This window comes from Cuculus canorus, chromosome 21 (assembly GCF_017976375.1).
Source record: "Cuculus canorus isolate bCucCan1 chromosome 21, bCucCan1.pri, whole genome shotgun sequence".
NCBI classification, from domain to species: Eukaryota; Metazoa; Chordata; class Aves; order Cuculiformes; family Cuculidae; genus Cuculus; species Cuculus canorus.
The window spans coordinates 5,778,843-5,803,782 of NC_071421.1; the positions used below are offsets into that span (position 1 = coordinate 5,778,843).

General features: G+C 38.7%; 1 protein-coding gene across 4 annotated transcripts in view; it reads left to right on the forward strand.

Annotated features, from left to right (window-relative positions):
* Window positions 1-24,940, forward strand: part of VPS13D (vacuolar protein sorting 13 homolog D) — a 104,734-nt gene that overhangs the window by 26,088 nt on the left and 53,706 nt on the right. Inside the window, exons 26-53 of one of the 4 annotated variants that reach the window (XM_054085804.1) lie at window positions 1,140-1,362; window positions 1,816-2,026; window positions 2,163-2,334; window positions 3,632-3,744; window positions 4,345-4,548; window positions 6,524-6,789; window positions 6,972-7,105; window positions 8,085-8,240; window positions 8,844-9,066; window positions 9,919-9,993; window positions 10,717-10,923; window positions 11,264-11,353; window positions 11,932-12,072; window positions 13,296-13,418; window positions 14,063-14,137; window positions 15,997-16,102; window positions 16,383-16,535; window positions 17,608-17,743; window positions 18,748-18,795; window positions 19,536-19,686; window positions 20,280-20,490; window positions 20,746-20,993; window positions 21,498-21,689; window positions 22,205-22,331; window positions 23,261-23,403; window positions 23,823-23,953; window positions 24,187-24,362; window positions 24,491-24,614. In XM_054085804.1, the coding sequence (XP_053941779.1) occupies window positions 1,140-1,362; window positions 1,816-2,026; window positions 2,163-2,334; window positions 3,632-3,744; window positions 4,345-4,548; window positions 6,524-6,789; window positions 6,972-7,105; window positions 8,085-8,240; window positions 8,844-9,066; window positions 9,919-9,993; window positions 10,717-10,923; window positions 11,264-11,353; window positions 11,932-12,072; window positions 13,296-13,418; window positions 14,063-14,137; window positions 15,997-16,102; window positions 16,383-16,535; window positions 17,608-17,743; window positions 18,748-18,795; window positions 19,536-19,686; window positions 20,280-20,490; window positions 20,746-20,993; window positions 21,498-21,689; window positions 22,205-22,331; window positions 23,261-23,403; window positions 23,823-23,953; window positions 24,187-24,362; window positions 24,491-24,614 (4,359 nt within the window). The remainder of the gene's footprint in view (window positions 1-1,139; window positions 1,363-1,815; window positions 2,027-2,162; window positions 2,335-3,631; window positions 3,745-4,344; window positions 4,549-6,523; window positions 6,790-6,971; window positions 7,106-8,084; window positions 8,241-8,843; window positions 9,067-9,918; window positions 9,994-10,716; window positions 10,924-11,263; window positions 11,354-11,931; window positions 12,073-13,295; window positions 13,419-14,062; window positions 14,138-15,996; window positions 16,103-16,382; window positions 16,536-17,607; window positions 17,744-18,747; window positions 18,796-19,535; window positions 19,687-20,279; window positions 20,491-20,745; window positions 20,994-21,497; window positions 21,690-22,204; window positions 22,332-23,260; window positions 23,404-23,822; window positions 23,954-24,186; window positions 24,363-24,490; window positions 24,615-24,940) is intronic. The other 3 variants (XM_054085805.1, XM_054085807.1, XM_054085808.1) reach the window with 3 other exon arrangements.

The window sequence follows — 24,940 nt, forward strand, 5'->3', positions numbered from 1 at the left end:
GCTGCAGGGAATTTCTCCAAAGATGATAATTAAAACTCACTTAACACAAATAAGATTAATAATTTAAACCAGAAGGGAAAGTTTATGGGCAAGGATTGTATGGTGACACGAGAAGCTGAGTTGGGAAAGGATAGTAACAGTGCTGCAGGCGCGAGTGAAGCGAGTGATCCCAGAGATCGGGGCCGTGGATCACTGAAGGCAGATTGTGATCCGTCAGGCCCTGCGGATCTGAGCAAAACTGGAACATGAGGTTAACTAAGTTAAATCACGACAAACTAAATCAACTCTGAAATTGGCTTCAGAGCGTAAAGGTAGTGTGTAAACCTTTTCCACCAGGCGCGTGGGTTTGGGAGACTAAATTCCTGGTGTTGATGTGACTGTTTTACTAGTGAACTATAATTGTTGGTTTGCGATGCTAGACATTGGAAAAGCTCATAAGATGCCCACTGGAAATGTGATGGGTAGATGTCCAAGATGTTGTGCATCGATATACATGAACTTGTCTTTTCTTACCTTTTCTGAACAATGAGGGGAGGAATTTATTCTGGTTTTAAACCCAGCTACTGCAGAAGAATTTGGGGACACTTTTAGTATGACAACTGCAGTGTTGAAAGTGCATAAAATAACAATTTCATATATAGAACTGGTTTTGTTCACCTATTCTAAGTTGCTGGCGTGATCTTGCAGAAATCCTAGCATATATTGTTTTCGTCATCTGAAGATGTTCTGAAAAACAGCTTTAAATAATGAATAATATATATGCTACAGTGTGAAAATGATATCCTGGCAGTCTCACCCCTCTATTTTGTGTTAATTTCATTTACATGAAGTTTTTTGTTTTGTTCTGTGCAAAGTCCACTGGTTCTGAAATAATTTTTGATTGAAAGATTTCACAGATTTTTGGAAATGTTGCTGAAATATGCTTTTTTTTATAAAGAGAATAAACTTTTTTAAAAGAAAATCTTCTACTGTTAAGGTTATAGGAAAAAAATTGGCCATCTTTCTACAGGAAAAGATAGTGGCATTCAAATAAAATATTTAGATTTTAGACAGGAACTTGTTGCAGCTTGAACATTGGTGTATTGGTTCCTTAGAATTTAAATAAAGTGTGTTGTTAATTAGAAACTTACTTTCATTAGCAGGATTCTGTTCAGTTTTCATCTCCTTTGGGAACCCCAAAACATAGCATGAAGAAAACAACAAGTGCTGATGAATCAAAAGTAACGATGGAAGGCTTATTCATGAAAAAATCATCAGGAACAAACATTTCTAGGCTGAAGAGTGAGCCTATGCCGAATACATCGAGTAAGCAACAAGGGCAGCAATCAAAACTACCTATTGTGCCAAACCCTGACAGCCCAGGTAAGTGATAAATAGGAGAAATGCCATTGAGCTCTTCTTCCTTGTAAAATAAAGCAGTGTGGTTTTGCTTATGTCTTATGTGGCACTGAAAAAGTAAGGCTCTGGGTCTAAAGATTGTAGATTGAAAAAGAAATTACTTCTCAGTTCCTAGGTTGATTTTTGCAGCTTAAACGATTGGGGATTTGTAGTTCAGTTTCTGGAAGAACGATGCTTTGAGATGTGTATTGCAGACATATAAAGAGTGTAGTTGGATTCTCAAGCGTTTACGTTTACCTGTGAGTGAGCTTGGTGTTTGGGAGGTACGAGTGTTGATGAGTGTGGATGAAAAAGATGGTAATAATCAGAATAACTTTCAGGAGAGACTAATCGTCTTTTAAAATTGTGTTGTGTTGGTTTTGTACAGATCCTTTTTTTGGTCTTTCTTAATGTGTTCTCTGCCTGTGCCCTTTGTAGAGGATCACATCTGCCTTTTAGACTGCATTGTGGTTGATCTGCAGGACATGGACATATTTGCTGCCGAAAGATATCAGAGAGATTATTCAAAGGCGGTGGAAGGTACAAGTGCAGAATTGAGCTTTCCATCCTATTTCGTGCGGCAGACGGGAGGAAGCCTGTTAACAGAGCCTTTCAGGCTGAAGTTACAAGTAGAGAGAAACTTAGACAAGTGAGTTTATCTAAACAGGATCTCTTTATGCTGTCAGCCTAAAGCCACTGTTTTAGATGCCTTTTATTGTGTCTTTAAAGCATTTCCTGCTGTGTTATAGCACCTTGAAATACTGAAGTGTTTTCCTTTGTTGTAGAGAGCTAAGTCATGCAGTTGCAGACATCTCGATACATGGCAATTTGTCCTCGGTTCACTGCTCGCTAGATTTGAATAAGTACAAACTGATACGTGGGCTGCTGGAAAACAACCTTGGGGAGCCTATAGAGGAGTTCATGCGGCCTTACGATTTACAGGATCCAAGAATTCATGTAAGAGGAACTATATGCAGTTGAAATTCTGTCTGGGAATGTCTTGGGGGGGTTGCTCATTAAGTGAAATATCTGTGAGTTTCTTGTAGTTTACCAAGTAGATTTAAAACAAATAAATTCAGGTAAATGAATAGCAAAGGAGCCTTCTTGTCTGTAGATGCTCCTGTGAATTCAGCAATGCTGTTATCCCTTCAGGTGTGGCCTGCCCTTAGGATTGCTCCATGTTTCCGAGATTGTGTTCCTTAAAAGAGACATGTGAGAAACAGCTGTCATTGCTGATCTGTATGAGTTCAGTTTAGGTTTGCTGAGATGTATTGGTGGGGAAGAAAGTTAACAGATCTATGAAAACTATACATTTCCCCCCACGAAGTAGCTGAGTTTAGCGGCTGTTGCATACACGATTGGTACGTTAGCAAGCCTAAGGTTTTTCCTTTTGAATGGAGCTTTTTAGAGGGAATTGAAGGTTACCCTGTAATCATTTGCAGAGTGATTATTTTTTTTCCGTGGTATCTTTGATATTCCCAAACACTTATGAGATTGTGGAATGCTTATGACTGGGTAAAAAGTCCTCTCTTTGTCCTATAAACCTGAAAGAAGAGCAGGTTCTCAGGTATCACCTGTTTGCCTATTGTCAAATACTGTCCTTTCAAGAAGAGTGTGGGCAGCACCTGGAAATAATCAATATTTACTGTAATTACTGGGAAGCCAAGTTGTTGAACAATGTTGAACATTTTGTCCTTGTTCTTGTGGGGCTTCTAAGCATTGAATATGTTTTGATCTTTGCTTAAGAGGCAAACATGTGACTACAACAGGGGGAAACATTATGCTGGGAAGCATCTAGAGTCCTCTTTGAGATCTGAGGAAAGAAAGGGCAAAGTTCTGCCAATACATCTCTGCTCTTCATGTCAGGCTTTTCACCAAAACTCTTTTTCTTAAAAAACCAAAAAACATTTCAGAAACTACAAATCTGATTGAATAGTAGAAGGTGCCTGAAAGAGTTTGAAATAGTTGTTGGCTGTTTGGTTTCTTGTGGAAGATAACAACAGCAGCAACATTTTGTTTGAGAACAAAGAAGCTGTAGAACAGCAGTGTGAAAATGGATTCCTAGACAGTTTTCAAGTTGCAGGCAGCGCTGTTGTGAAATATAAAGGTTTTTTTCCCCCACCTATTGTTAATAAAACTCTTGGAAGGAGAAAGACCCACAGCTGTTTGCATTGGCCCGAAATAACAGCCTTTAATTTGGGAATGAAAGTTAAACAGCTGCTGTTAAAAGAATGTTGTTGTTTTCCACTTTCAGACAGTTTTGAGTGGAGAAGTCTATACTTCTATGTCATTCCTCATCGACATGGTCAATGTAAGTCTGGAACTGATGGATCCAAAGGGAAAAGATGGATGCAGCTCTTTAGCCAGGTACTGAATATCTTATCCTAAATAATTTACTAATCTAGATGATTATAGGACAGGTTAAAATCCGACATGAAATTATGTTTTAATAATGCAACGAAATAGGGTTTCTTAAATAGAGTCCAAATTCAGTGTTTCAGCTGATGTGAGAGACGAAAGGGAACTACGGCATTCAAAAGGTACCATATGTGTCTTTCAAGTTGTCCTTGAAATCACAGTTCATTAGTCAGTTGTCTTGCCCAAGACAAATGGTATTGTAATTAAGAAAATGTTGAAAGCTAATCTTAAAAAACCCCATAGTTTTCTGCTGTATCATTTTGTTGTTTTGTTTTCTTTTTTAAATCTGGAAGGTTCTGTATCAGTGGAAAGTCTTGTGATCTTTAAGGTTCCTTTCAACACAAACTCTTTTATGATTCTATGATTATTACATAAAATATAGATCTACTTTCTATCTCTGTGATAGGAGATGTGATTATAGTTGTTTTAGAAAATAAGAAAATGAGAGATAGTAGCACTACACTATGCATACTTCTAAAACAAGTGACTTCTAGGAATAAATGAGCTCCAAGACTCTTAAATGTATTGGTTTGCTTTTTATTCTCCTAGGTTTGATTTTAAAAAATCCAAGTTGCTTTTTGAAAGCTCTTCAAATGGAACGAAGTCTGTAAATTTGGTTTCTCATTCCATGATGGCATTTGACACCCGTTACGCTGGGCAGAAGTCGGGCACTCCGAATGTGTTCAATTGCATCTTCCAGTCATCGAAGAATACCAGTAGTCCAGGAGCGATCCAGATTGAATTGCACTTCAGGTTGGTAGTTCTGGGATTTGTTTGTTTTTGATAATGACATCCTCAATCAGGATTTTCTTGGTGTTAGTACAGCTGTTACTGATGTAGATAGACTTGCTGGCATCATATTTAAATCTGAAGATATTTTTGGGGTGGTTGGTACTTGATAGATTGAAAACCGCAGTTGTTAAATAACTGGGTGTTGTTGGATTATTTTTTTCCCCTCGTTGCAATGTAGATTTGCATTTGTTAATGTATTAGATGAAGTTTTGGCCTATTAAAATCAGTAGTGCCTGTAGCTTGAGAAGTCTGGCCTCTCACTTGTGTGTTTACATAAATCCATATTATAGAATTTGTAATACGTTGTGCAAAAGCTGTTTTCCAGTAGGTGTCATACTTGCCTTTTCTGAGAGAATCAAATAAATAAATACAGAAGTGGCAGCTCTTTCAAAAAACAATATGTACATTCTCCTCTGTATTCTATCCTACCCTGTTCTCCTTATCCCAATTCTTTGCAATGCTTAAAGCCTTCACAGTGGATATCTGTTTTGTTGTAATTTAATATTGAAAACATGAATAAAAAGCACAATATCAATATTTCCCTGTAGCAGCATGGTGTTAACTACCAAAAACGAAGGTGAATTATGATGGCTGGAGATGTTGCTTTAACTTTTGATGAGGCTTACTGACCAAAGTCAGTTCTCTAGCTCTTTTTTAAGATCAATGCCTGCTGAAGCAATTGCAGAAGTCACATTGGAAAAAGTTGATAGGCTATTTTTAGCCCAGTAGAAAATGTTAAAGACATTTGTTCATAAAAAACCCCAAGCTAGCCAACTTTAGATAATTGGGAGAAATTTGTTGCAAAGATTTGGGTAACATGTGATAGTCTTAAGCACATAATGTTTGTGTTCAGAAAGACACCAGGATTTTGATTTGAATAAAACTGAAAAGCCATAGCATTTACCAAAAATAATTGTTCCTGTGTACTTGTTGATCCAGTATCTGCCTGAAAGGAGGATCGGTTTGCACGGTGTAGCCTCATCTGCTTTAGGAGTCGTAGTTTCCAGCATTTTCTTCCCAACTGTTAGGTTTTTAAATTATAGCCCCATAAGCACGTGTTAGGTTTTTACCAGTGAGAGCATCCTTGGCACTAGATGTGAACTTTTGCAGAGCTCAGTGATAGTGCTCCACTGGCTCACGACTTCTGGAAATACCCTGGAGAGCCAGGGAGCATTAAAGGCTTTTGCTGTTGGAAGCAGTGCAGCCTGGCTGCCTCTCACAAAGGAATTGCAGTTCTTTGGAGATTTTTATAGTTCAGAATGTCTTGGATGTAAAATTGTTTCATGGTATTGAAGCACTTAGAGATGATTTTCCGGTTAGTGTGACCAAATATAATTGGTATTCGAGATCACGAAGCCGTACGCTTTCATCCCTCCTAGTCAGATATTGGAAATGCGATGCTAAAAGTTCAGTAAGGGTAGCATTTTTTCTGAATGACAAAGAAACTTTTTGTGCTGCAAAATGCTGTCAGGGTGTGAGAGGAAACGCATTGTAAGTCTAATATTTTAGAGGAATATAGAGCCAGGTCTAAATTTCACATGCAGTGCGTTACGTTTGATGCTGAACAGATGTAAAAATAATAAGGTCAGTTTTAAAACTTGACATTTTGCAAATTAGTATTACTAATGTAAATGTAGTGAAGGAGCCTTTAGAAGTTGATTTCTTGTTACGCAGAGTTTTTCTATTAATCTTTTGCACCATTTCAGTTTAGAATTCATGCATTTAAGATCAGTTGGGTTTCTGTGAGTACAGCAACTTGATGAATTGCAATCTGTTTAAATATATGTATGTATTTTAAAGGTCAGACACTCTGTAAACTACATGTATCCCTATAAAGTTTCATATAGTTCTTACGCACTAGATACCGATAGTTTTCTGCATCATTGTAAATATGTGTAAGATGTTAAGTTCACGTGTTTTTCTCTCTTCGTAAAAGGTCTACTAAGGATTCCTCCAGTTTCACAGTGGTTCTGAACAATCTTCGTGTCTTTCTGATATTTGACTGGTTGTTACTTGTTCATGACTTTCTATATACTCCTGGAGACACCAAAAAGCGGGAAAATCATCCTTCTCCCCGGCAGCGAACTTATAGCAGTGAAGTAGCTGTAGTTCCCAAAACGGTGAAAAGTGGAGTAGTTACAAAACGTTCATCACTGCCTGTGTCTGCAGAGAAACAACTGGAAGTTAAGGTTAATGTGACAGGTAAACGTGTTCTTCTCTAGTGCTTTTTTAGGAGCTTATCAGACTAAAAGCCATGTGGTAGTTTAAAAAACAGATTCATTAAAGGACAGAAAATCAAGAAACCTGCTACAAATGATTAAATAAAATACCTTGATGGTATTTCTAATTGCACTGTTAATTATTTGGCATTTTGTTTTGTTAAGGGACTGAATTTGTGGTTGTTGAAGACATGTCTTGTTTTGATACCAACGCAATTATTTTGAAGGGGACTACTGTTCTCACTTACAAGCCCAAGCTGTTAGATCGTCCTTTCTCTGGTAGTTTGTTTGGCATTGAGGTAAGAAGAAGTAACTTGGCTTTTGTAAAACATTTAAGATTAAAAGTGCTTGTGAAGAAGATGCATTGCTGTAAATATCTATACAACAGGAGTAGTCCGTACATGATTTTTGACGTTCGGTAGTTCCTCATCAAAAGCTGTCATTCTACAGCAGTTTTAAGAATAGTTTTATATCATTTCTGTTAAGACATTGAAACGCTTGACTGTAATCTCAAAATATTCCTAGTTACTAATTAACTTCCAGCCCTAAGCTGGCAAATTAATTGAAAGCTGAGGAGTGACTGGGTAGGCAGAGGCCGATGTGGTCAGCAAAGACCTGCAAGCTGTAATCATAACTGACTTGAGGTGAACAGACAAAGTGATCCTTGTGTCTTATTCAGCGAAGTAGGACTATGGCTGGAGTGTGGTGGTCATCCTTGGGGAAACGGAGCTGAAGAAACTCTGAACAATTGAGAGGAGATGATAGAATCGTAGAGTAGTTTGAGTTGGAAGGGACCAGTTAAACATCATCCAGTTACCCCACCCCATGATGGGCAGGGACAGCTCCCACTGGATCAGGCAAAAGATCAACAAGAATACTTGGAATTGAGGGTTACATGATGTATTGGGAAAGTTTCAAAGAATTTTCTCAGAAGAAGAGGCTGTGCAGAGATGTGTTAAAACCTAAATGGTTACTGAAAACCAAAGAACAAAGCATTTTCCAGATCTAATAGGAGGAGTAATGGAGTTAAGTTTAGCTGTAAAGGGAATATGTGGTTGCATATCAGAATCTTTTCCTGAACTTCACAGCATAGCTGGGCACTGGAATAAATCATCTGGATTTCTCAATCTCTGCTATCTTCAAGTTTACAAAGGAATTGTCTGTAGAGAACGGTTTGGCTGTAGTTCATGATTCGTGATAGTGTTTGATGTCAAGGCTCTTGCCAGGCCTGTTCTCTTGGTTCCAATTTCTTTTAAAAAAAACATTTTTAATTTGCAGGTTTTTTCATGCCGGTTAGGAAATGAGCAAGAGACCGCGCTGTCAATTATTGACCCAGTACAAATTCAGATGGAGCTCATTGGGAATGCTTCCTACCCCAGTGGTTCAGGACTGTTGGATGCTTTCAACAGTGAAGATTTTCCTCCTATTCTAGAGGTAACATTAAAGGCCCGACTAAAGCTCTGTGCAACAGAGAATACTAGATCATGGTTTTGCATAGATTTTATTATGCTGAAGGATTCAACAGAACACCTTCCAATGTGTAAGAAAAGAATAAGTTAATTTTCTCCTGAAGTGCAGAGAGCAAAGAAACAAGCATGCGGAAAGTGCTCTCAGTGGTAACGAAGGAGGTATTTCTAGGATATATTATAGAGATTAATAGTGGGAAGAAAAAAAAGTAGATTGATAATGTAGACATCTAGGACATCTTTGTTAATTACTAATAATGGAAAGAAAAAAGATTTATTTTCTGTATCTCATTGTTAGTGTTTATTAGAAGAGAAATCTATTTAGATAATTCTTTTTACCATTATACCAAAGGTGATTTTTTTCAACTGATACGTGCTTTTAATGCTTTTGGTTGTTTGTAATTAATAACCAGTTTGGTAATTTTACTACTGGAGTTTTAAAACAATCTGATCATCAGATTTTAATATTATATTTGGACTTCTTTTGGGAAAAGCTTTCTCTATGTCTGAAGTATACAAGAAAATACGTAGAAAAGGGTAACTGGGTCTTATTTTTTAATTTTTCATTTAGATTCAGTTGCAAGCACTGGATATCAGGCTGTCTTACAATGATGTTCAATTGTTCTTGGCAATTGCAAAGTCCATTCCTCAGCAGACAAGCGCAGCTTTGCCCGATTCAGCTGTATCAGCTGCTGAAAATACTGCTAATCCTAGTTCGGCGCTGGTCAATGAGGCTTCTTCCTTGCCGCATGGAAACACAGAGGTAGCCAAACGTGTGCTGGATCCTGTTCTTGGTACGTTTTTAACTCTTGGAGTTAAGCCTTTTTCTTATATCTAAAGGAGATATCTGCAGTGTGAAGCTAGATGGTATGCTAAACACAAAAGGTGTTGATATCTTCATTGTGTAAAACTCTTCATTGATTTTGATTATTTGATGATAGCGTTATACTGATGATACTGTAAAAAAAAAGATTTGCAGGAGGTCTGCTTGTAATATGACAGTGGGTTAGTTTATACTGAGTTTTATTTAGCATTGCTGGTCATTTTTATATCATCGCGATGGAATACTTTTTAGGTAGAAAATTTTTAAAGAGGGAACACCTCTTCAGACTCACTGAACTGATGGTGAAGTGGGAAGCATCCCAATTACCAGTTATCTCTTCATGGCAATTACCAGTTATCTCTTCATGTCTTGCTATCTTTTCTTTGGGTGACATTGCTTTTTCATAAACTAAAGATCAGGTGTGGTCAGAAAGACTGCCTGACAATAATCAGGAAGGACACCCTAGTGAAAAAGCCTTTCTTCTCTGCTACCACACTTGAGAACTGTGTGGGGAGGTCACAGTAAATAAGTAATTGTGTTGTGAGGGAAGGGTTGCTTACCAGAAAAGAAAAAGTTACTCCCAACCAAAACTGGGGGGGTTACGCTGGCTTCCTGCAGGAGCACAAAAATGAGGCCCTGTATTTTAGATAGTGAATGTGATGGCTTTTCCGTTTTGTTTTGTAAAAGCAGTGCTGAGTTCTATGCTTTTTCCACAGTTGCAATCTCAAACAAAGCATTTTTCATACAGATATATCTTAATTTTAGAAAGGAAACAAGTAGGTAACTGTCAAAGGTTTGTGATTGGTTAACTGTTTAATTACAGAAGTGCAGCTGGCTCGCCTCCAGGAGCTGGGATTCAGTATGGAAGATTGTCGTAAAGCTCTCCTGATCTGCCAAGGTAACCTCAAATATCCTTAGTTAGCCTTGCAGATTGTTCATAGTGCCTCATTTGCTATGAAGTTAATGTTTTCAGACTGCAAGACAGCTGATGCACCAGCAGCATTCCCTTCTCTTCTTCACTTTGGCTCTGTGTTGGCGTATAATTATAAGCATTCTCATTTCAATGTTCTACTGTTTGGAACCAACTACTGTTTGGAACCAACCCCTCAAAGATTCTTCTTGACTTTTGGGATGTCACATGTGGGGTGTTTGATTCTGTTTTTGTTTGGGTTGTTTTGCTGTTTTTTTTCTGTTATGGTATTACCTATTTCTTGCTATTGTCCATCTCTTTTTCTTTAGAGCCCGCGTTCTTCTCTCTCTTTTTTGAATCATGTGTTTTACTTCTACATGAAATACATGAAGAGAAGATGAAGCTTTAACAGAATTGATTCTTCTTTATCACTGTCATGTTTTCCAACTCATAGGCATTCATAGTATCAGTACAGACTAATTATACTGCCATTCGTTTTGCTAACTTCAAAATGCATTTCTTATTCCTAGAAAATACCAATTTGTTGAGAATCATCTCTTATTTATGTTATTAAATAGAATGCACTCAGGATACTCTTGGTGTCTTGTACTTAAGTGAGGGGGGAATTAGTTTGCTTCTGTATGTTTTTAAATAAGTACAATTAATTGACAAATTAGGTTGTGATTCATGGGTTGTTTGGTTTTATCTAAGGTGACTTGAAAAAAGCAGCGAGTTGGCTATTTAAGAATGCTGAACCTTTGAAATCTGTTTCCCTGACCTCTTCTGGCCGAGACAGCCAGGGAATTGTGCCTTTTCAGTTCATCTCTGGAGTTGAAATCAAAGCAGAAAGTATATGCATTTGCTTCATTGATGACTGCATGGACTGTGACGTTCCCCTTGCCGAGTTAACCTTTTCGCGTGAGTATCTTGTTCTGCTGAGTGAGTCACAGAAAATTCCAGTTGGTTACTGTGTATGTTCAGCACCACCATCTGATTTCTTGGGACGTGAGAAATTTCAACTGACAGTGATTTGGTGGTAGTGATTGTTGGGGGGGGGGGCTGTTATTTTTGTGGGTTCTTTTTGTTTGTTTGGTTTTAGGTGGTTTTGTTTTGGTTTTTTTTGTAAGGTTTTTGTGGTTTTGTCTGTACCATTTCCATTTAAAAGACAAGACAAAACCTTCCACTGCTTACCTAACAGTTCACAAAATCAGGAAACTCGCTTGTTTTACATTCGTATAACATTCACTTGGTTTCGCAGGTCTGAATTTTCTCCAACATTTGAGAGCCAACCCTGAAGGCTACGCTCATTTCACCCTCTCTGGAGATTATTACAATCGTGAGCTTTCAGGTGAGATACTTGTGAGGTTGTTGTTTTCTTTATTTGAGTTTAGGAAAACAGCCTTTCCTACTCCAGTGGCCAAAATTCACTCAACATGAAAGTCACATTAGGGAATGTGAAAGGCTGACTTTTGTGATCCTGGTTGTGTGAGAGAGAGAGAACATGGGATAAGACAAGATATCCTAACTGGGTGTCAGATGGAGGGATGTGGGAAGTAGAGAGATTGCTGATATGAAAGTTACGCTGGAATTTTCAAATGCCATGATGTAAAAAGATTATCCAAAACATGACAGTGAGGTAAAATGCTGCCTGTATATTCACTTCTCTTTTTCAGTATTTAATTGTTTTGATTTGCCTTTGAATGCTTTCCTCGGAACTAAGATATTTTTGCAAGCCCCTATATGTTATGTACTCTGGTTCAAATGGAGGAGCTTTGTATTAGCTACTAAATGAAATCTGTAGGCTTACGAGTTCATTGGAAGTAAAGGTTTGCATTATTGAAGTTGCATTTTTAAATACTTAGCTATGTAAACAGCATTCCACTGTGGCCTTCAAATGTGTCATACACGTTTTCTGTTTGTTCTCAGGCTGGGAGCCATTTATTGAGCCATGGCCGTGTTCGGTTTCTTGGCAACAACAAGCTTCCAGCCGCCTCCACCCTTCCCGACTGAAGCTGGAAGTAAAGGCTAAACACCGTTTGGATGTGAACATTACCTCCGTCTTCATAGGTATGTCGGAATATTCCCCGAGAGCATCGCCGTGCAGTCTAGTTTTCACTGCACTGGAAATGACGGGCGTTTCTAATTGAGTCCTGCTGGTGTCTGTGGATGGAGGGAGACAGACCTGGCCCAAGGCTCCGCGTGCTTCACGTGATATTGTATTGTACACAGGTGTGCGTTTAGGCAGCCTGTATTTTATCAGATACTGTCAAGTGTGAAGACATGAGCTGCATGTTTTAGAGGTCAGTAGGAATTCGTTTTCTGGTCATCTGAATTCTATCAAATTCATCTGTTATTTGAAATTTATTTTTAATCAGAAACATGCTTTCGTGGAGAACTTTCCATACTCCACAGTACTTAAGAATATTCTGAGAAGTTCATCATTTTTCAGTACGCTGACAGGTCTAGTGGGGAGCTACTCATTTCAGCTCTGTCAGCTCTGAAAACCTGAGCTGTCAATTCCTACCTCGGGCAATCAAAATATTGTGTTCATCATTAACTCGAACTTCATGGAAGCTTCTGTGTTGTGAGCCAGTGATGGTGTACATTTCACAGAAATATTGTCGCTTGTTTGGTATGCAAACCTTAATAGTTTGGTGGTCATAATAAAGGATGTAAAATGATAATCTGGCAAATGTGACAGAACAGCCTTCCTTGTTCCTTCAGTATCCATTCCTTTCTCCCACAAGGCCTGCGGGGTTGGCAGGAAGAGGGAGCCAGCATAGGAAGAAAAGATGCAAATCAATGATTCCCAAGAATTCCTATGATGCTTTTTAATACTAGTGATAACAAGTAGTAAGGCTGGTTTGTGGTTAAAGCTATGCCAGAGGACTCCATTGATGCCTTGATATTTATATGGGAATGTGCGTGTACCTCTTAAAGGAAAAAAATATCTTAGAAACTGCTTCTAGCATGGAAACATTTTAGGTTAAGTGCTTCCTTAGTGATAGTTCTTGCAAGATTCCACTGAACACAGGATTCCACTGAAAGTTAAAAAAAACCCCAAATCTTCAGAATATGAAAATGTTGGGTTTGGAAGACACTGCTGTGATTTCTTGCCTCTGTTAGGCAAACAAGTTAGATGTTTGCCTCTAACTTGTGTAGGTGGCTCATAGAAACAGCAGTGAGGTAGAACTTCTGCCACTAAAGGGGAAAAACTTCACCACACTTTGTAATTACTTTGTTTACTGCCACCTTGGAGACATTTAGTGTTTATGCTTATGTTCCTCTAGAACAATACACATCTACCAAGCAGTCATGGATGGAAGATTACTGTAAACAGGAGAAAGAAGTGGATGTAATCAGTTCAGAAGACTGGATGGGTTCTTCGGTGGATCCACCATGCTTTGGGCAGAGTATGATATTCATTAATCACACTTATTTCAAACGGTCCTGAGACACACAATCATCTGTTTAGTGTATTACGAACATAAGTATTCGGTCTTCATAGCTTACAAGGAATTGTTAGAGATACTTGACAAAAAAAAAAAAGACAAAAATGCTATTTTTTGCTTGATTTTCTTAAGTTCTTTAAAACAAAAACCTTTCTAGCTACTTAGCTTCAAGTGGGAGCTTTGCACTTTTAGCTCTGCTTCCTTTTCTTTGTCACACACCTTCAGCCAATGAGTGACTATCCTGCAAAGATTAAATAAGAGCGTGGAGTTCGAGATGTGTACAGTTCAGAGGTGATTTTTTTTCTTTCTGTACCCTCAAAGACCTAAACGACTGGAAAAAATGCTGTTATATTCATGCGACAGCTCTCTAAGTAATAGCTCTTGACATGTGTCAGGTCCGTTCAGCTTCTTTTCTCCCAGTGCTACTTCTGGAAGAAATTTTAGTGACTCAAAACGCCAACTTAGAGTAAGCAAACGGGTAGCGAGTCAGACACTGATTGCATGCTGCTGACTCTCTGTATCTTTCCTGATGCATGATGGGGAAGAGTCTGCCTGTATTTCTCTGTGTTTTCTTACCTGCTAACTTTGTCTTTCCTGTCTGCCAGGCCTTCCTCTTGTCTACCTTAGAACTAGGAGTACAGCCAGTTTGACTAACCTAGAGCATCAGATCTATGCTAGAGGTACTGTACAGCAGAGGGAGACAAGAGGTTTTGCCTTCTTTGGAGGGCTCTTGTACAATAAATGCTGTGGTGTATGTGTGGCTTGCTGGTAAATTGGCCTCTGTATTTAGACCAAACGAATTTTTCAGGAAGATTTTCTGATAGGGAAAAAAACTAAAACAACAAAACCTCTTAGTATGCATTGCTTGGCTTTTAGTGGGTGTTGCAACTACATGAGTTATGAAAAAACTCTCCTTCTAATGGTAGTCTTTATTTTCTGACAGTACCCTCAAAATGCAACTTTTACATTGTTATCTTTTTTGAAAGTCAGGCAATAGCCCCAAAAATTCTTTTTCAGCTGTATCAAAAAATAAACTGTCAGTCAATTAAATGCCAGAGTAAAAATTTAATCAGCTTCTGGGCTGTAATTTTGTAGAATCTGAGCTAGACAGGAAATTGTATAAAGACAAGCTCAACACTTAAAACATTGCTTTATTTGTGGTTGGCAAAAATCAGAGTTTTCATTTTCAAGAATTTCGTCTTCTTGCCATTTAATTGGAAAGAACTTTCTCTGTATTTTTTGAGAGATCCAATTTCAGTCTCCGCTGACACCGTGTGGTGGATGGCAATTTGTTGTCATCAATTTGGAAGGCAGTTGTATGGCATCATCAGGAACTCCTTCAAAAACTTACCTACTCACCCTGCGCTATCCCTTCCTGCTCTGTGAGCCTCTGCTTAAGTTCTTGGTTAGACACGTGGTGTGGTGGGTGAATGGGTTTCTGAACGTGAAGCGCTTCCATGTGGGATCAGCCTTTGGAGTGACTGCAGACAAATTCTGTGGGATGGATTCTGTTTCTGTCTGGCCTTTTCTTTAAGCATCTGATTTATTGTGTGCGCCTTCTTTCTACTCCTTTCATACAAAAAGGTGTGTGCCATCAGGGAGCAGCTGTTTGTCTTCCTTTTTAAGTAGTTACAGGAATTTGACAGGACTTTTTTCTGTCCAGACACACCAAGTATTTTTGCAGATATGATGTACTGCAGTAAGGGAGACGAGTCTAACACTTGTCCTTGTTAGTAGTTCATACTTTAAACAAGTGAGACGTGGTAGGTGTAGTTTCTTATTCTGGGTTTTGCTGCCCCAGTACTTTAACAGAACCAGATTACCTTTGCTTGCATTCAGATTCTTTTCCGTGTTTTTTTTTTTTACTAGGTTTTACCCTGCATAGGAAACTATTTCTATTTGTTCAGTCTTTAAGTATAAAAGTCCCATTTAAGGAGGGTACTAGATAATTCTGCAATTGTCACCCTAAACAGAACATAAATCTTAATTATAAGTATATATGTGTTTAGAACTTAATGGGTATTTGGTTGTACGTGAAAAGTTACTGATGATAATTGGATTTTTAGTTAAGTTTTCTACATAGGATCATAGAATAGTTTGGGTTGAAAGGGACCGTAAAGATCATCCAGTTCCAACCCCCCTGCCATGGGCAGGGACACCTCCCACTGGCTCAGGCTGCCCAAGGCCCATCCAACCTGGCCTGGAACACCTCCAGGGATGGGACAGCCACAACTTCCCTGGACAACTTGTTAATTATAGCTGGAGGATTTTATTTATAAGACTTGATATGACGAAACAAAAGAAAATGTAGCTTAGACTCAGTTCCTGGTGGGGGTGTTTTTTCTGTTTGCTTTATGCCATTTCTATAATAGTTACTAAATCTTTAAATGTTTTTGGTAATCTGTTACCCTGTTTCTTCAATCAATTTTTCTTTAGTTAGTGGAGATTGTTGTGCTCCAGATGTTGTCTCATGCTACATTAGCATCTGATAAATACTTCTTTCATAAGCAGTTAGCCAAATTTTTATTCTGTTTTATAGCTGAAATGAAGACTCCAAAGCGCAGGCAGCCGTTTGTTCCTTTTGCTCTGAGAAATCATACTGGATGCACTCTGTGGTTTGCTACCCTAACTACAACACCTACCCGGTAAGGAGCTGTTGTGGCATCACCAGCAACGTTTGTCTGGCTTCTGAGCATGTCAGCCAAACCTTGTTTTCTTGAGTGCTTCTGTTTTGATGCAGAGAAACATCAGCCACTCCCAGTCTGTCTTAGTTAAGAACCCAACTAAATTTGAGAATCGATCTGATCTGTTCATGACGTGTATGTATTTACTGCACAACTTCTGTAGACCGAAGCAGGATAAATGTGTTTGTTACTTGACATAATCAGTTTGTCAGTTTGTAAAATGCTGTGATTCTCTTCCCAGGGCTGCACTGTCTCACAGCGGGAGTCCAGGTGTGGTTCCTGGGGAAAATGGGACTTTGCTGGATGATGCCCATAATGTCAGTGAATGGCAAGAAGTTATCACTGGGGAAGAGATTCCTTTTGAATTTGAAGCCAGAGGGAAACTCAGACACAGGTGAGGGGACCAGGCTGAGAGATGCTGAACTGTTGGAATGGGTCCAGAAGAGGCTACAAAGATGATTGGAGGGCTGGAGCACCTCCCATGCAAGGACAGGCAGAGAGAGTTGGGGTTGTTCAGCCTGGAGAAGAGAAGGCTCCGAGGAGACCTTAGAGCGACCTTCCAGTGCCTGAAGGGGCTACAGAAAAGCTGGAGGGGGGCTGTTCACAAGGATTTGTGGTGATAGGACCGGAGAGGGGCAGATTTCGACTAGGCATAAGGAGGAATTTCTTCACGATGAGAGTGGTGAGGCCCTGGCCCAGGTTGCCCAGGGAAGCTGTGGCTGCCCCATCCCTGGAGGTGTTCCAGGCCAGGTTGGATGGGCCTTGGGCAGCCTGAGCCAGTGGGAGGTGTCCCTGCCCATGGCAGGGGGGTTGGAACTGGATGATCTTTAAGATCCATTCCAACCTGAACTATTCTATGATTCTATGTGATTTGACACACTCTTGTATGGAACACATAGGATCAGAGTTGTGAGGATGTGAGCGGACTTCACATAAAAAGTGGATTTTTAAAAAAAACTGTTAATGTTTTTAAATATTTAAAGCTCATGTACAGAGTGAAATTGCCAGTTGACTAGTGAGCAGCACAGATTGCTATTGGTGGCAGCCGTTCCTAGATCTGAGCTGGATCATTGGAAGCTTTTAGAAAGACTTGAGGGCCTCAATTGCAAATCATATGTCCTTTATTGTGAAGGTCTAGGGGGAGAGTCACTGATTGCTGAGCATAAGTGTTATCAATGTTATGAACTAGAAGAACTTGTTAACGAACATGTATCATGCTGTTATTTTTGCTTATAGGACATAGCTGTAATTCTGTATGTTCATTAGGGAAGGTGGAACAATTAAACAGACATAAAATCTGATCTATTTATCCATGAAATGGAAAAACTCCTGAGACACTTGGTTTTTTTAAACGCTTCAGAGAGATTGTTTTTTTAGTATCCAGAAGTTGTTCTTGGTTTGAACTGTTTGGTGTTTACAGTGTATAATAGCCCTTAATAGTAATTTAACTTGCTCTAACCTGGTAGGCACACGCATGACTTAAGAATTCATCAGCTGCAAGTGAGAGTAAATGGCTGGGAAGAAGTCAGTCCTGTATCTGTAGATAAAGTTGGAACATTTTTCCGCTATGCTGCACCGGATAAGAACTCATCCTCTTCTACTGTAAGTTCTGATTTTGAGTGTTAGTTCTAGTAGAATATGTAATTGAAAAGTAGTGATGTCTCCAGGATTTTGATGTTAAAGCAGCTGCTGTATGAGATTGTCCTCTTTCCATTTAGCTTTGATTGAGAGACGCTGGAGGTGCTGAGTTCCTCATTGGGGATTTTATACATAACAAAACCACGAACAGAGCAGTCAGCAGTTCCTCTGTGCTTAAGAAAAAAAACCTTCCAGTGACAGAACTAATATATTGGCGACAGTGTCATGGATTCACAGAGACTGAGCTTTAAATCAGCACAGCATTTCAGCAGCTCTTTTTATTTCTTCTCTTGCAGGAATGCTTTTCATGTGTTTCATTTTCTTAAAATAAACAACACTGGCAATTTCCTGTAAGCCTAGCGATTGTTGAAATATGTGGCTGCTTCAACAAAATATACTTGTCATGAAGGAAAAATGCAATTGTAATAATCAGCAGGCTATGGGGTTGAGGCTCGATGATAAAAATCATCTTGTGGATTTCAAAAGTAGTTAAGTCTTGAGACTGGCTACTGAAAATTGTTGAGCACTGGAAAAATTGAAAGTTGAGGTCTTTTTCGTATAGTAGGGTATTATAATTTCATGATACTGCTGACAAGAGACAGCAGTCTCCAACTTGAGTTGTTTCTGATGTTTTCATATTGAAGCGTAAAAAGCCTCATCTCTCTCTGTAGCTTGATTCTTGAAGGAAAAGGATGCAAATTGATGAGAATTGCTATTCAGGAACATCTTCTGTAGCCTTTTTCTTTATTTTCAACAAACCTTCTTCCTTCAGCATCCCTTGTTTTTAAAGCTGTATTACAAACAGGTTTTGCTAATATAGTTCTGATGTGCTTTCCAAGCTGTAGCGAAGATCTGAAACACAAAGTGATGAAAGTGTTTAGTTTTTTCTTCTGTAATAATGTTCTGTATTACAACTGAGAGTAATATAAGTTGAACAACTTTAATTTTCTTGTTTACTTTTCTCCCAGCTCGGAAGCCCAATAAGTAGAACAAATATAATACATCCACAAGTCTATGTGAGTATATATTTTTATTTTTTGAGATCTACTTAAATAAGACTGGTGTAATTCTACAAGTGAACTGGCTTTTCCACCCTTCTAGAACCTTTGCAATAGAAAGGAAACAGAAGGCAGGCAAACAAAACAAACTTTCAAATCAGAACAAATCTTTAACATAACTTGCCATTCCTCACCAGTTTAAATGGATGTTTGAAGAACGGGTCTTAAATTCCAGCATGTGAACCCATATAAAATGTAGTTTTGAGGATTGGTGTGGCAATGTGTAATGTAAGAGATAAAACACCATGGTAGGGGACAGCCGAGTCACTTAAGTTTGAATATTTTAAGAATCCTCCAGTGAATTTTTTAGTTGTGACTGATTGAAATGATGAATGACTGTTAATTATTTAATGCTTAGGACTCGAACTCCATGAATTTATAAAATAATGTAGTAGTAAGATAGGGTATAAAGTGTTCCTTTAGGATCTGTATTGCTCTTATTTGAACCTGTGTTTTGGAAAAGATAATGGAGTTAGTAACGTTTCGAATTGCTTTTTCAGAGTTACTTTTATTCTGTTTTGAGGAGAAGGTACAAGATTTTATATCCCTGTTATGAAATTATTTAGCCTTAGGTGTTGCTTGTGGCTGGACTCAGCTGGCAAGTTTTCACTCCAGCAGTTACCGCTTCAAAATTGAGGTGTCCCTCTTCTAGATATAAACATTATTTGAGCTTTTTAATGCTTTTAAATATCTTCCAGTTTTCTTCATTGCCTCCAGTTCGTGTGGTATTTGAAGTTACCATGGAAGGTAGTGCTCGGAAAGTGATAACAGTGCGCTCAGCCTTGATTGTGAAGAACAAGCTGGAAACACCAATGGAACTGAGACTAGACAGCCCTTCCGCTCCTGACAGTAAGTGGTGGTATTTTCCTTCCATGCTATGGGGAATCCTTAGCTTCCTCCCCAGGAGGATTCAGCTCTGCTCCTAACAGTTAACAGCAATGTACAGTTTCCTGGAAGGGAAATGAGTCATGTTAAGGAGAAAAATGATCAGCAAGGTAAGCTAGAGAACCCAGTAGGATTTTTCCTTATTTTTCAGGTAAACAGGGAAAGCTGAGAATCTGCAGAATGTTGTATCTTTAGTTGAGAAGGTTTCAGGTGTTAGCATGCAGAGGCGCAGTCTAGGCTTGTAATGATACGCTGATAATGTACCCAAAATGTAATAAATGAGGTCTTTTTGAAATAAGTGTTTTCACTAAGCATCCAAGGAAAGAGAATTTGAATTCAGCAAGTTTTTAGTCTGTTTCCAGTTTCAGATTTACACTTCTGAATTTGTTGGCTGCCAGATTATTAATAGGGCTGATGTTTGAAATGTAAATAGAGTAGCTAGTGTTTCATGTTAAAATGAAGTATGTTGTTCTAACCATTTGAGACTTAGTATTTGAAAATATGGTTTTGGGTAAAAGGGCGTGTTCTGATATGTGTATTTTCTTTTCTGGTTACAGAGCCTGTAGTTCTTCCAGCAGTTATGCCAGGTGATTCCTTTGCTATTCCACTACATCTTACATCTTGGCGTTTGCAAGCCAGGCCAAAAGGGATGGGAGTCTTTTTTTGTAAGGCTCCAATTCATTGGACTAATGTTCAGAAGACGGCAGAAGTGTGTAGCAGCAAGCGAGAGTGTCACTCGATGGAGTCTGAAAATAGCCGATTTTTCAGGTAATTAAGATCTAATTATTTTTGTGTAAGCTGTGTTATCTTCTTCTGATAAATGAAATACTGTGAAAGTAAATAAAGGGAAAATGATTAGAGAAAATAACTTGTAATCAACTCCAAATTGATCCTGTGGAGAACAATTCTAAATGCTAGTATTGCTGTCAGTCCTTATGTTACAGTGCATTGTGGATTTAGTGCGTTACACAAAGACAGGGTTAAATTATTCTCCTAAATTCTTATATGTGTCTGCCTTTGCAGGTTTTGTGTGGCTATAAAGAAAGAGAATTATCCGGATTACATGCCTTCCAACATATTTTCTGACAGTGCTAAGCAGATTTTCAGACAGCCTGGACATACTATTTATCTCTTGCCTACGGTGGTAATCTGTAACTTACTGCCTTGTGAGCTTGAGTTCTATGTTAAAGGAATGCTAATTAGTGGGACGTTAAAACCAGGCAAAGAGGCAGCATTGCACACAGCCGATACATCTCAGAACATCGAGCTTGGTAAGGTTCTTTTTCAGCTATCACTTTCTGATCCTTTTAGAGAAGTACCTCAATAAAACTTTCTTGTACAAGGAATTATGGCACAGGAATGGAAAATTAAAACCCAACCCAGCTGAAGCGCATCTCCACCATTGCACACAGCATAGGAAACAAAAAGGAGGAGCTGAACTCTTATTTTGCAGCAGGAAAACCATGACAGTTGCTGTTAGAGACAGATGGTAGGGTGATCACACAACTGGAGTTACTCAGCACTGGCTGGACTTCTAATACCTAAAGCAGTAATTAGCCCTGAGCAGGGTTGTTTACTGAACTTTTTTTGCTGCTTGTGACTTAAATCAGGGCATTTCTTCTGCACTGCTTACTGCACTGGCCAGACTTAAAAGTTAATCTGGCTAAACTATATGAAATATTGAGAAAGGTCAAGCCGTATGAAACACTGATCTGTATGCGTATCAAACTGATGTTTCTGTGTGGGTGATATTTTGTTTTCTCTTCTTTTCATAGGCGTATTGCTAGAGAACTTCCCGGTCTGCAAAGAGCTGTTGATTCCTCCCGGGACGCAAAACTATATGGTGCGGATGCGATTGTATGATGTCAACAAACGACTGCTAAATTTGACCATAAGGATTGTGTGTCGAGCTGAAGGCTCTCTAATAATACTGATTTCTGCACCGTATTGGCTAATCAACAAAACAGGTAAGTTTACAGAATTTTCTTTTATAGCTGTAAGCGTGAACTGGGAAATAAAGTGTTTTAATTTGCTTACAGCCAAACAGAGCTTTTAAACACTACTTAAGAGGAATTACAGTTGCAGGAATTGTATTCTTTTTTTACAGTGCCAGCTTCTGTTGTTTGATGAATGTTACAGCACATAACTTAAGACTATTAATTTGCTATGTTGTGGATTTTCAAACGTGCTATCGTGCCTTTAAATAAATCAACACAGGATATTATCTGTTAACATTTGCTGGCACTTCTAGAGCCACAAGAACTCTTTTTCTGCATGGAGCAGACACCATGGCAGGCAGCTGTTAGTAGGTCTGTCTGCTCAGCAAGTTCTGAATGAGAGGGAGAACACTTGCAGTCTAATGGCTGATATTACAGCTGAAATATTTTAAGGTCCTTCATTTGAAGTAGTTTTTACCATTCTCGTTGTAACTTGTGCAAAGGTGAAGTATAGTTTGACATCTATATTTCGTGTTTACTTAAAGGATTGCCGCTTATCTTCAGACAAGATAATGCGAAAACAGATGCTGCAGGTCAGTTTGAAGAGCACGAGCTCGCCAGAAGCCTCAGCCCACTCCTGTTCTGTTATGCTGACAAAGAACAGCCAAACTTGTAAGTAATACCGTACAGAGAGCAGGCAGAAGGAACCTTACAAAGTATGAAAGTAATTCACAGAGAGTTGAGTGCTGATATATTAGCATGAATATCATGTTGGAAAAGTCTTTCCCTATTAAGATGACCTGTACTAAATTTTCGAGTACTGAAATAAGCACTGAAATACTGAAAAAAAAGCTTTACACATTTTCTACCTGGCTGATTATCTTGTGTCTGCAGGCTGCTTTGGTTTTATTTTACATGTTTTGAACCGGTGCTTCTTCTGCAAGAAAATCAAAAAACCTTTTTGAAGTTATATGAATTACTTTGTTACCAATACAAAGTCCCACTCCCAACCCCTAAAGCTAAACTCTGAGTCCTAAATAGAGGAGTAGTAGCAGTCACTTGGTAGGAAATCTCCCCATGAGCAGAGCTGTTGTGATTCTGATGTGGAAAAGAAAAGGCTGGAGTTTGGGAAGGAAACATTTCGGCTACTTTAGCTGGTGTCACAGAGAGAACTTGCTTATTTTCCATAGAAATAAGTAATAAGATTATGATTTAAAGTAAATTTTTTTTGAAACATTGTGGGATTTTTGCTCGAATGAACAACAGTCAAATTTGTCACAAAAGTTTATTCTAATTTTTTTTCTTCTTTTTCTTTTTTCTTTCAAATTAAAAAAAACACACAGATTTTGTCATGGTTTATCAGTCTGAAGTTACCAAGCCTTTCCTAACAGGGTCACTAAATCTTGACCAATATGTTAAAAGACCTTATGGCAGAAGTGCAGAATGAGGTACTCGAGGAGAGATTCATTGTGGCTTCTAATGCTTTAATATTAAAACAAAACTGTTCTTTTTATATCTGGATATTTGATCCACCAGCATTGTGCTGATACCTGATCCCTTATTTAAATGACTAAATCTTTGTGTTTTCTTGTTACCCTTAGTTGTACAATGCGGGTTGGGAAAGGAATCCATCCTGAAGGCATGCCTGGCTGGTGCCAAGGTTTCTCCCTGGATGGTGGCAGTGGGGTCAGAGCCCTGAAAGTGATCCAACATGGGAACCGGCCAGGCCTCATTTATAACATTGGTATGTATTGGTAGGAACGACTGAGAAATACTCTAGAACTTGGTTTAGGCAGGATGTTAGCAACACCAGAAATGGGACAGTTACAAGTACAGTTTCCTTGGGAGCTTTTTTAGTTTTTAATTACATGATCATTTGGAATTACTCCATGGAAAAGTCATGGACGGCCCCATCCCTGGAGGTGCTAAAGACCAGGTTCCTCCGTGCTTATGAGCTCTACATTGTACTTGAGAAACAGAGGGTAACGGATGGCATAAAATTACATTTATTGTTGAAAATAATGTTTCAAAATATAGCATTGGTGTGGCAGAAACAGTGCCTTTCTGGAAACAAAAAAAAAAGCTTATGTGAAATATATTGTGGCAGATGTGTTTTGTCTTGTAAATAATAGCATTTTTTTTTTAACTTGTTTTTATTACTAGGTATTGATGTTAAAAAAGGCAGAGGCCGTTATATCGATACGTGCATGGTAACATTTGCACCACGTTACCTGTTAGATAATAAATCATCCTACAAACTTGCCTTTGTTCAGCGGGAATTTGCCAGAGGTCGGGTAAGATGCTTCCTTTTTGTTACTTGCCATGATAGTACCTGTAGTCAGTCACAGCTTCTCCTAACCAAAACCAACACAAACATCATGCTTGAAAGCATTGTTAGCTGGTTAGGAGAATATTTCTTATTGTTCTAGTGTCAGCATTCACTGACCAGAATGATTGAGAGGTAGATAGATGAATACTGTTTTTTTTAATACCTGTAGGATATGTATCTACTGATTTCTATTACTAGGGAACATCCAATCCTGATGGCTATATCTCCACACTTCCTGGTTCCAGCGTCGTGTTCCACTGGCCACGGAATGATTATGATCAACTGTTATGTGTGAGATTGATGGATGTTCCAAACTGCATTTGGTCTGGGGGCTTTGAGGTCAATAAAAACAATTCATTCCATATTAACATGAGGTAGGTATTGCATATAAATCTTCTGTAATATAATTCTGGGTTTGATAGAAGCAGCTGTTTAACACACACTGCTGCGCATTATGGAGATCAGGATCCTACCTCTCTTGCACTTGTTTGTTCTTGTTCAGGGACACCCTGGGAAAATGTTACTTCTTAAGAGTAGAAATTACTCTTCAAGGAGCCACATACCGCATTGCGTTCAGTGACACAGATCAGTTACCACCACCTTTCCGCATCGACAATTTTTCCAAGGTAAAAGAGCGAAAAATCACGCTTGTTTCTTTTATTTTTGAGTAGAGAAAGAGAAGTGGGAGTTACTTCATGTTTTTTAGAAGAGGAATCTGACTAGATTGTGTAATAAAATAAAATGAAAGTGTGAGCAACGAGAGGCATCTGTATATAATGATTGTAATTGTCTGTGCTCAGAGCAGGAGACAGTTTGTAATAGTTATTGGTTCTCATTCTGAGCTGTTAAATAAAACTGGACAAGTCTCCTGATTTTCATTAGGAAGGCTTGAACTGCTGCCGTAGGACTAGAGACGTTTTGAACCATGAACAGCAGATAAAAGCAAGGATGA